Below are 10,651 nucleotides of genomic sequence, written 5' to 3'. Positions count from 1 at the left end.
GCATTATAATTATTATTATTATTATTATTTTTTTATTTTTTTAATAATGTCTTTATTGTTTTTTTGTTATACAAACATCAGCCTTATTATGCAATATATTCAATACAGGATTTACTTTAACAAACATAACATACCCCACACACCCACCCGTTCTCTCTTAACTTTTCCCTTTCTTCCAGGGCTAAAATCAATATACAGCTTCACAGTATCAATCATACAATTAAACAGTTAAATGGCACCTCTAACAAAATGAAGATACACATAAACAGAAAATAAATATATAGAAAATAAATAATAAATAAAATAAAACGATTTTCAAAAACAAGAATCCATTCCCTTCTGAGGGTCTACCACTATTGTGAATTTTTACGTATCCTATCTTAATTATTCCTCCTGTAGAAGCCCACCAATATCACTACTTTTTATGAATATATTTAAGTTTTTTATTTAAAATTTTAATTTAATTTTCTTTTAATTTTTAATTTGTATTTATTTTATTTTTTTTAATTTTGTTTCTGCACAATCTCCTGCTCCACCCTCCAGTCCAGTAGTTGGCAGTAATGCACCTTTAAGATGGTTTGCCAATAAACACCAAAGAAGAAGAAGAAGTAGAAGATGCAATGAGACCGGAAGTGGAGCCTTTTGAAAATAAAAGTCTCGATAATTTTTTTAGGGTTGGCGTGTAAACCCTTGTCATTCAGGATTCTCTTTAAATGTAAAGTCACATCTGTTGTTTCTTTTTCTTCATTTGACGCCAGACTCCGGAGCTCCAGCACCATCGCTATGCTGTGCTTATTCAAGGTAACAATAAAATAATTTTTATTTTGAAGTCTGTAGCCGGATGTAGTCACCCTTACATTTCCGTGTAGCTGTAGACGCCGGTTGGTGGTTGGACGGCCGGTTGGACTGTTTGTGTTGTTTTGTTGTAGTTTGAGGTGTAAAGTTGATTAAAATGTCCCAGATGCAGCTGTTGAGGTTGTTCATCAGTGAGCGGCTGAGTGCGGCTGCTGAGGAGATCTTTGCCGCGGTGCAGAGGACAGTAACGGAGACGGAGACCGAGGAGGAACAACACGGAGACCAACGAGGACTGAAACAAGAAGAGCTTTTACACAGAGACGGTTTGTTTTGTTTTCCATCCTTTTGTGACGTCATAAATCAGGTCTGGATTACAGGTGTTGAGGAGAAGCCTGCTGCTGCATAGCCTAGATGTGAAAAGTGCTTTTTTAGCTAGGTGTACCTACTGAATGTGAAATACATTTATCTGTGCAAAATATCCCTGATGCAAGGAAGTGCAAGGAAGTGCAACTACCTTTGTTTACATTTTATTTATTACATCTACCCTACCTATTTTACAAGTGCAATTACCTCTGTTTACATTACATCTATTTTTATATTTTATACTTCTAGTGTAATACTTCTGTTTATATTTATTTATTACATCTATTTACCTGTTTTATTTACTTTATAACTGTGTGTGTGTTTTACCTGTTATATGTTTTATCTGCCTCGTTCAGTCTTGTCAAGTATTTGTTTTAAAGCACTGACCAGAAGTGGCAACTGTGAATCTCGTTGTATTTAATACAATGACAATACATCTTTCTATTCTATTCTATTCTATAAACTGGAAGTGTAGCCTACTGTATATCTAACAATGTAAGCATTGTTGGAGGAGTGCAATGGTAAATTAAAGTCTTTAAAGGTCAAGTTATTGAAGTTTTTTCTGACGCTAAACATGTTCAGTTCCTTTTTCTCAAAGGTCTTTTTTATTAATTGTCAATAATCAATAGAACAGTCACTATACAGGGAAAGTTAATTTTTGTTTTTCTGAACAACACTCACACGTCACACAACACATCAATCAATCATACCTGATGACAACAACATACACACAGACAGCCACAGCAAAATACCACCAGACTGGATAATAAAATGCTGAAATTCAACTGCAATCCACAAACAAAAGGTGGCAAATGGAGTTTAAACAAATTTCTCACCTTTTCCTCTCAACAGATACGCCACAGGTCTTTGTCTGTGCACATGAGGAGAAACACTTCGGGCAGGAGTGGAGTCCTGAGAGCTGCCACAACAACCCTAGTGTGGATCAGGACGACTGTGGGCTGCTGCTCCCAGAGCCTGCAGCAATCAAACAGGAGCAGCCATGGAGCAGTCCAGAGGGACAACAGCTACCGGATCTGGAGGACTCTGATAACAGCACTCTGTCAGTGACACCCACCTGCATGAAGAATTGCATTTACTCAGACATGACTGAGATACAAACTCATCAGGATACAGGAAATGAAGACAGAAAGCCTGTACCTAACATCTCAGCTGACCACAGAAAGGTTGAAGGAAACACTCAGTCAAGCAGTGAATGTTGGACTCTTTTGCCAGATTGTTCTGTAACTCTTAATAACATGGGGCCGGAGTTGGGTTTAGAAACACTGACTAAAAGTTATGAACCTCACAGCCCAACTCCACCAAATAACGAGACAAAGAGAAGAAGCAAATCCTACTGCTGCCGTTACTGTGGCAAAGAATTCAGCCACAGCGCACATCTGGCCACACACACTCAAATCCACACCGGTGAAAAACTGTTCGTCTGTGAGGTGTGTGGTAAAGAGTTTCGACACGGCAACAGTGTGGCTGTGCACATGAGGATTCACACGGAGGAGAAGCCGTACTGTTGCAGGATCTGTGGAAAAGAGTTCCGCCATATAGGCAACTTGAACGTACATACGAGAATCCACACGGGAGAGAAACCCTACACATGCACAGTGTGCGGGAAGAAGTTCAGTCGAAATAATTTGATGACAAAACACATGGCTATACACACAGGTGAAATGAGTTTAAGCATGAAGAGCGTGTTAAGACGAGGTTCAGTTGGCATGACTTCATGAGAGTTGAGTGCTGCTCTGGTGGAATATCCAGTTTACTGCGGGACAACAGGCAAATCTGCCCTTACTATGTAGAATATATATAATATAAAATGTAATAGGAAAAACATAGGATGGGTTTTAAAGGTACAGTGTGTAGGATTTAGTGATATCTAGTGGTGTGGTTGCAGATTGCGTACCCATTCACTCACTCCCTTTCCATGACTGCAGTAACGTGAGCCGCCGAGTGCAAAACCGTGTTAAAGCCATTCACCTCGCTCAGAGTTTCATCCTTACCATAATAACACTACTTTAGGAGCAACGGAAGTCAGACGGTGGCTGGCGGTACCACGGTTTTGCACTCTGTGGCTCACGTTACCGCAGTTTCACAAGCATTTTAGAGAACTACGGTGGCCTTCAGGTAATGTAAAAACGCAAAAGGCTCTCTCTAGAGCCAGTGTTTGGTGTGTCCGTTATGTGCTACTGTAGAAACATGGCGGTTTCTCTAAAGAGGACCCGCTCCCTATGTAAATATGAAGGGCTCATTCTAAGCTAACAAAAACACAACGATTCTTAGTTTCGGGTGATTATACACTAATGAAAACATAGTTATGAATATATTATATTCCATCTCTGCTAATAGATCCCCTGAAATCTTACACACTGTTCCTTTTAAAAGCGTTTGATTAGCCTGTAGTCTTAATACCTTTGTTTGTAAATTAATTTTTGTAAATTGATTATGGTCTTAGGCATCACACATCTTTCTATATGTAAAATCCTGGTTCCTGTAGCCCAAAGTTCAGTGTTGAGATGTAACGGATCAAACTTTTTTAATAAAGTCTTAACCTTGATTAGGCTAAAATGTGAATTTTTATTTCCATTATGAATTTAGTTTATATTCAATATTATGTCAATGCTGAACCTGCCATATTTGCCCCCACATATTAGTGGCTCTGATAGTCTTTACCACAGCTAAACACACATTGTTGACTTCAGACACAAATCAGCTCATGTATTTTATATATTAATTGTAATTGCGGTGAATTTCTTTTTGTAAACTAAGCAATTAGGCTACAAACTTCCCCCTACAAACGTGTTCTGCAAAGTAACTTTTCTCTTAAAGGTCCCATATTATAAAAAAGTGAGATTTTCATGTTTTTTTTTAATTATAAAGCAGGCTTAAGTCCTATATAAATACTGTGAAAGTAGAGAAACACTCAATCCACAGGGAAATACACACAGCCCGAATTCTGAAACTCTGCATTTGAAACAAGCTGTCAGGATTTCTTTCGTGATGTCACGAATATACAATATTTAGACCCTTGACACAGATTTAAATGTAAACATTCTAAATGTGTCCCATCTTATTCCTGGTTGCAGTGTATGTGAATGTCATCAGCTGACAGGAAGTACACATGGACCCAAGCTGTTGCCTAGCAATGCAATTCTGTTGCAATTCCGTCTAGATAGATAGATAGATAGATAGATAGATAGTAACTTTATTGATCCCGAGGGAAATTCAAGTTTCCAGCATCACAGTTCCATAGTGCAAAACATGTTAGTAAAAAGGCAGTAAAAATACAAGGAGATGAAGAAAACTGTTAAAACTTAATATAGTGCAGGGTAACAGCTGTGATACACGACTATTAAAAAAAAAAAAGTGAGTATAGTGCATTATTATCTGTCCTGCAGACCGTCCTCCTTTGTTGTCCCTCCCCCCCTCCCTAGAGAGGTGTTGTACAGTTTGATGGCTCGGGGGACAAAAGATTTCCTGAGTCTGTCTGTGGAGCACTTGGGGAGCAGCGCTAAAACGGAGCGTTTCAGACAGAGGGTAAATACAGGCATATTCAGGCTGACAGTATGAGGAAAATAAAAGTTTTTTTTAACAATTCAGCATGTAAACATGTTCTAGTAGAAACACAAAATACAAGTATGAACTTGAAAATGAGCATGATATGGGACCTTTAACCCGTACAAGATAATAGTTTGAATGCTATGCTTGGTTGCCTCGGCGACGGGATGTCAACAACATCGCCGCTGCTGGTGGACTGTGCTGCTCCTGTGTCTGTCCGGCGTGTAGCACCTTTAAAAAAATGGCAGAAATGTCTGCTATGAACAGAAAGGTGATACAAACGCTCGCTGAAACACTCTCAAAACAAGTGGAGCACTGTGAGTATTGCGTTCAAACTTACCTTACACTTTTATCTCATGCTAAGATAGTCACCTTCCGCACAGCTAATGTAATGTGATGTTAAATGTCAGCCACTGTTTCATTGATCCCAGTCAGTAAAACAGAGGTGGAGTGCCTCATCCGAGAGTTTAACGTGTCTCTGGGCGAGCCGGCTGTCCCCGGTAGAGCAGTCCCCGGCCTGGACAGAGGGAAGTTCAGGAGCATACTGCACAACATCTTTGGGATGACCGACGACATGATCATGGATGGAGGTAATCCCTCTACACAGATCGATATTATATTTATAGGCTATACATCTGCAGGACAGATAATAATGCACACAGTGCACTTTCATAGACTAAGCTACTGGAGTTACCCTGCACTCTACTCAGTTTTAACAGTCTCTTCTGTCCTATATTCAGTTTTTTAATAGTCCTGTATCACAGCTGTTACCCTGCACTATATTCAGTTTTAACAGTTTTCTTCATCTCCTTGTATTTTTATATCTAATATATTTGTTTTTGTACTTTGCACTACTAACTTTTTTACTGCCTTTAACTAACATGTTTTGCATTATGGAACTGTGATGCTGGAAATTTTAATTTCCCTCAGGATCAATAAAGTTACTATCTATCTATCTATCTATCTATCTATCTATCTATCTATCTACATTACAAGTGTGCAGGATGGCAAATGTTTAATATTTGGATAAGCAGCAGCAGTGTGGATGAAGAGTATTGTGATTGTTTCTGTCCCTTATAGTCTTCAGGACATTTGACAAAGACAACGACAGCCTCATCAGTATGAAAGAATGGATTGAAGGACTGTCTGTTTTCCTTCGAGGGACCTTGAATGAAAAAATCAAATGTAAGCTCTCAGCCTTACTTTCAGTGCTCAGACATCCACACATAAGTTACAAGCTATTATCCAGGTTATAACTCTTCCCTCTTTGCATGGCTCAGATTGCTTTCATGTGTATGACTTGAATGGCGACCGCTACATCACCAGAGAGGAGATGTTTCACATGCTGAAGAACAGCCTCATCAGACAGCCCACAGAGGAGGACCCTGATGAAGGGATCAAAGACCTGGTGGAGATCACACTCAAGAAGATGGTAGGTGGATGGATGCTGCTGGTCTGTGGGTTTAAATGTCTATACCTTGATTTTACCTCTGCATGCAGTATGTTCTCCACACCACCTCATCAAACCTCCAAATAGGTGACACATTTTAGTGTTTCAGAGGGCAATGAGTAAAAACATTCTCGGATCTGTACATATCTCGTACACAACTGGCTCTGAGCACATTGTTTATTTTTGCAGGACCTTGACCACGATGGCAGACTATCTTTCGATGACTTTGAAAAGGCAGTGCAAGAGGAGAATCTATTACTTGAGGCTTTTGGAACCTGCCTCCCTGACACCACGGTAATCACAAATCAAAAGCTGTTGGAAAACTGTAATTATTAAAATTTCTAAGTCAGAAATTCTTAATCTTACACTGTATTTTTCTCTATTTTCAGAGTATTGAGACATTTGAGCAGCATGTATTTCAGGAACTGGAACAATGAAGAAAACACATTCATGTTAATTTCCAGAAATATAGTCTTTAATACAAATGTTAGTAGCTGCTTGCATTGTGGTGCAACATTTGTAAATAAAACAAACTGGCAAGAGGAACTAATGGTCATTTTCTAAAGTAGTAGTAGTAATCTCTGCATAAATTCCAGCATCGAGACAGCTCGCTTAATCAAATCCGACGACGTGGTTTCATCTTTTTCTCCACTGGTTTGAGGTCAGGAACGGATTCCACCTGAAAACAATAACAAAACTGATTTTACTCACACAAATACAGGTATTAAAGCTAGGGTGAAGAATTAGTTTTATTCTGAATTTCTATCAAAAGATCGGTGGTGGAAAGTAACTAAGTACTTTGACTCAAGTACTGTATTTAAATAGAATTGAGATATGTGTACTTTACTTGAGTATTTCCATTTCATACAAATTTATAGTTGTACTCCACTACATTTCAGAGGGAAATATCGTACTTTTTACTCCACTACATTTATTTGACAGATATAGTTACTAGTTAGAAGAAAATAAACATATGATCAGTTTATAAAATACATTTGTTAAAAATGAAACCAGTGGCTGCTCTAGTTGCCCCCACCCACCATTTTTCAAATGGTTTCATTTAAATACCTCTTTGAATCCCAAAGAGCTCAAATTCTCCAACATTTCACTAAAAATTAAAGTTTAGAGAAAGGCCTAAAATATTAATAATTATAAACTTTGTTTCTTCTTTTCTACCTGAGTAATCATCTCACGACCCCTCAGATTTATTTTTTGACCCTGTGGAGTCTGACCCCAGGATTGGGAACCACTGAACTAAACTACTGACATAATATATAATATAAATAATTTGCAAAACAAGTACCATTACTTTTGATACTTGAAGTACATTTTGATTATAATACTTCTGTTCTTGTACTGAAGTAAGATTTTAAATTAATGACCTTTATTTGTAATAGAGTACTTGTACATTGTGGTATTGGTACTTTTACTTAAGTAAAAGATCCAAGTAATTCTTCCACCACTGCAAAAGATCAGATTGTAGGATACCTTTTTCATTGTGTTCCTGATCAGGTTTACAGTTGTGTTCAGAGACGCATCCTCCATGTCCAGTTTAGGAGGTTCTGGCAGCTTTGGCCCAATAAGTGGCTCATTGTTTCTAGTAACATCAGTCATTGAGGGCTCTGCAGCATCTTCCTTCTTGCGTTTCCTGTTCTCCAAGTGTGTGGTCCTAGGGACAAATCTGGCAGCTGCAGAGGACTGATTTGAGGTCAGTCTGTGTTCTGTGCCTCGGTCTCCGCCTGAAGAGGTTTGGCTGGAGCTCGAACTCTGTGCTTGCTGCTGTTTTGTGTCAATGATGGCATTATGTAATGTCCCCATTTTGTCCTCAGTTGGTATAGTCCCATGCTGATTTTTATGCCTGCTGTAGTAATGATATTCTTGGGGAGGTAATGGCAGTAGAGGAAAGCCTGAATAATGGCTGATGTTTGAAGTGTTCCGTTTATTATCATTGTCAGAGGTTTTATCATGTCTGGTGGTGACCCTCTCTGATGTGGTGGCTTTGTCTGATGATGTGGGTTCCTCGTTTGCAGCCTCCTTCTGTTCTCTTTCTCTTTCTCTTGCTTTGTAACAATATTAGAGGAAAAAAAAACCTATTATCAACAAATAGTTCATGTTTTTTCGTCATTCCAACTCTAAAGATAAAATGAAACTACAGCATATGAAAAATTTGAGTGCAATAAAAGATCTGACTTATTTCAAATAAAAATGCATTGAAAGTAGAAGAACATACAATATAGTACATATGTACATCTACAAAATAATATATCACATATCAGTTTATTAGTGTTTTCTTTAAGAGTAAGTATATATTTGATGTACCTATATTCTGAACAGTCCTGACTATATATCTCCTCCTGTCCTGCAGCTTCAGCCTGGTGTCTTCTACCGTCTCATATTCTGGGACGTAGCACACATGCAGCACACCACCGTAAAAACCCTTCTCATCCATGTGTCGTTTGGCTGCTCTGAAACAGAAAGTTTAAAGCAAAATTATTTAGCAAGTCTATTCTTAAAACTGGGTGATATAACATCACAAGAGTTTTGACCAAATACCTTGAAATCACGACAGTATTGTAAGGCTGACCATTGGTGCTTTTACAAAAATATTTAGACAGTGAGATTTCTGATAAATAATCATAATTAATGTGTATATAATCACTAAGTGGGTAAAGGCAAATAATAGAACAGCTAGAACAGTCTGGTAAGTTCAGAAAATCACATTACTTTACTGTAATGCAGCCTTTAAAACCAGGAAAAGACAACACTTATTACAATATTCAAAATCTAAGACGATATCTAGTCTCATATCATGATATCAATATAATATCGATATATCACAAAAAATTATTCCTGAAACTACTTGCCAGAGGTGTTCCAAAGTATATACTTTGAATACTAGTTTTCTGGTATTCACATCAAACAATGCAGGTTAAATGGAGCAATGCTGTATCTGCCCCGTTTCATGTCAATAATGGTGTTCGCCAAGGTGGTATTTTGTCTCCTATTTTGTTCAATGTGTAGGATGACCTATCGAAACAATTGAATGAGTATAACACAGGGTGTCTTGTTGGAAACTCTGTTTGCTGATGACCTGGTAATTCTCAGTCCATATAGTGCTGGGCTGCAGCAATTACTGAAGGTGTGCTCACAATACGGCAAAGACAAAGAATATGACATTAAATTTAATGCCAAAAAGAGTAATGTGATGATAGTCAGAAGTAGAGAAGATAAGAAATTAGTTCTTCCTGTGTTTCATTTGTGCGATAATCCTCTCACAACATGCAAGGAAATAAAACACCTTGGCCATTTTCTCACCGATGATTGGAATGATGACATTGATATCTATCGACAGTGCTGTAAACTACATGCTCAGGCAAATATATTGCTTCGTAATTTCAGTATGTGTTCTGAAAAATGTAAAATGTTCATTATTTAGAGTTTTCTGCACGCCTTTGTACACAGCTCATCTTTGGTTTAGTTACAAGAAAAGTAGTATGCGAAGGCTCATAGTGGCTTACAATGATGCAATGAGGTTGTTGCTTCGGGTCCCCAGATGACATAGTGCCAGTCAACTGTTTATGTCCTCTGGTATTCCCACATGTGAGGCACTTTTAAGACATTTGATGTATAATTTTATTTGTCGTTTGGATGAGTCAGAGAACAGCATCATAGAGGCTTTAACCAGCCCGAGCAAGAGCTGCACTCGGTACTCATCCAGGCTCATAAAAAACACTGGTGAGATAGCCTACATATGAACTGAATGATGAACTGCTGTGGTCTTATCTTATATGTTTTTTGTTTCTTTCTCTTTTATTGCTATATACCCTCCTGTGTGTCTGAAATAAAGTTTGTATTATATTGCCCAGCCCTAATTAAGCCTTGCCAGTGCAGTTAGTATAATGAACACGGTGTGTTTACACCCTGTAATGTACCTGGCGCTGGTGAGTTTCTGGAACTTGACCAGGTAGACCTCAGTGAACTCCTCAGCAGGGTACTCGTCCAGCGGCCTGTACTCCTCCACAGCTCCGTACAGGGCACACAGCTGGACCAGCTCTGTCATCACTCCGATGGCTGGCACCCCTTGCACCATCAGGTAACGGGACTCTAGATTGATGGTGTACACCTTAATGGAGCACAAGACACATACTATGACACATGCTCCACAATGTGTTAACCACACAGTGATGTTTACCCTCAAGAATAGGAGTCACAGGGTCTCAAAACTTACTTATATTGATCATATTCTTACCTTAACAGCTTTCGATTTCCTCCCCTCTCTATATTTAGGTCTAGAGATGCATATCTTCCTCTGTTCGTGGTGTTTATAAACATCTGGACCGCCCCAGCAGCCTGATCTGTTGTTGCCAGGCACCGCCATGTTTCTGATTAGACACCTTTTCCGGGTTCACACCCTTCAAAATAAGAGCACATTCTCTCTCGAATACGCACGCACCTATTGCGTTACTACGTGTAATA

General features: G+C 38.6%; 3 protein-coding genes across 4 annotated transcripts; 2 read left to right on the top strand and 1 right to left on the bottom strand.

Moving 5' to 3' along the window:
* The first annotated feature begins 864 nt into the window (after positions 1-864).
* On the top strand, positions 865-3,114 carry LOC119503641 (zinc finger protein 135-like). The gene is made up of 2 exons (XM_037795511.1): positions 865-1,118; positions 2,011-3,114. The coding sequence occupies exons 1-2, from the start codon at positions 953-955 to the stop codon at positions 2,895-2,897; spliced, it is 1,053 nt and encodes a 350-aa protein (XP_037651439.1). The 5' UTR covers positions 865-952; the 3' UTR covers positions 2,898-3,114.
* Positions 3,115-4,831: 1,717 nt separating this feature from the next.
* Positions 4,832-6,721, top strand: efcab1 (EF-hand calcium binding domain 1). The gene is made up of 6 exons (XM_037795287.1): positions 4,832-5,042; positions 5,157-5,315; positions 5,806-5,910; positions 6,006-6,157; positions 6,365-6,469; positions 6,565-6,721. Exons 1-6 carry the CDS (start codon positions 4,967-4,969, stop codon positions 6,610-6,612), a joined length of 645 nt encoding a protein of 214 aa, XP_037651215.1. The 5' UTR covers positions 4,832-4,966; the 3' UTR covers positions 6,613-6,721.
* Positions 6,629-10,597, bottom strand: rbm48 (RNA binding motif protein 48). Of its 2 annotated transcripts, none has more exons than XM_037795285.1 (5): positions 10,425-10,597; positions 10,108-10,298; positions 8,495-8,640; positions 7,664-8,235; positions 6,629-6,854 (listed from the first exon to the last, which is right to left on the bottom strand). In XM_037795285.1, exons 1-5 carry the CDS (start codon positions 10,551-10,553, stop codon positions 6,792-6,794), a joined length of 1,101 nt encoding a protein of 366 aa, XP_037651213.1. In that variant the 5' UTR covers positions 10,554-10,597; the 3' UTR covers positions 6,629-6,791. The 2 variants fall into 2 exon arrangements, with proteins under 2 accessions (XP_037651213.1, XP_037651214.1); XM_037795286.1 differs by having other exon boundaries at positions 7,664-8,229; positions 10,425-10,594.
* Positions 10,598-10,651: the final 54 nt, after the last annotated feature.

This window comes from Sebastes umbrosus, chromosome 15 (assembly GCF_015220745.1).
Source record: "Sebastes umbrosus isolate fSebUmb1 chromosome 15, fSebUmb1.pri, whole genome shotgun sequence".
Lineage (NCBI taxonomy): Eukaryota > Metazoa > Chordata > Actinopteri > Perciformes > Sebastidae > Sebastes > Sebastes umbrosus.
This window is presented reverse-complemented; position numbering and strand designations above follow the sequence as displayed.

What these genes read in the sequence shown, in the direction of transcription:
- LOC119503641 (XM_037795511.1), top strand. Translation starts at nt 953, where the DNA reads ATGTCCCAGATGCAGCTGTTGAGGTTGTTCATCAGTGAGCGGCTGAGT. An exon ending in AGAGCTTTTACACAGAGACG is followed by an intron (nt 1,119 to 2,010) that starts GTTTGTTTTGTT and finishes TCCTCTCAACAG; the next exon opens with ATACGCCACAGGTCTTTGTC.
- efcab1 (XM_037795287.1), top strand. Translation starts at nt 4,967, where the DNA reads ATGGCAGAAATGTCTGCTATGAACAGAAAGGTGATACAAACGCTCGCT. An exon ending in CTCAAAACAAGTGGAGCACT is followed by an intron (nt 5,043 to 5,156) that starts GTGAGTATTGCG and finishes CATTGATCCCAG; the next exon opens with TCAGTAAAACAGAGGTGGAG. An exon ending in CGACATGATCATGGATGGAG is followed by an intron (nt 5,316 to 5,805) that starts GTAATCCCTCTA and finishes TGTCCCTTATAG; the next exon opens with TCTTCAGGACATTTGACAAA.
- rbm48 (XM_037795285.1), bottom strand. Translation starts at nt 10,553, where the DNA reads ATGGCGGTGCCTGGCAACAACAGATCAGGCTGCTGGGGCGGTCCAGAT. An exon ending in GGAAATCGAAAGCTGTTAAG is followed by an intron (nt 10,299 to 10,424) that starts GTAAGAATATGA and finishes TGCTCCATTAAG; the next exon opens with GTGTACACCATCAATCTAGA. An exon ending in CAGGACTGTTCAGAATATAG is followed by an intron (nt 8,236 to 8,494) that starts GTACATCAAATA and finishes ATTGTTACAAAG; the next exon opens with CAAGAGAAAGAGAAAGAGAA.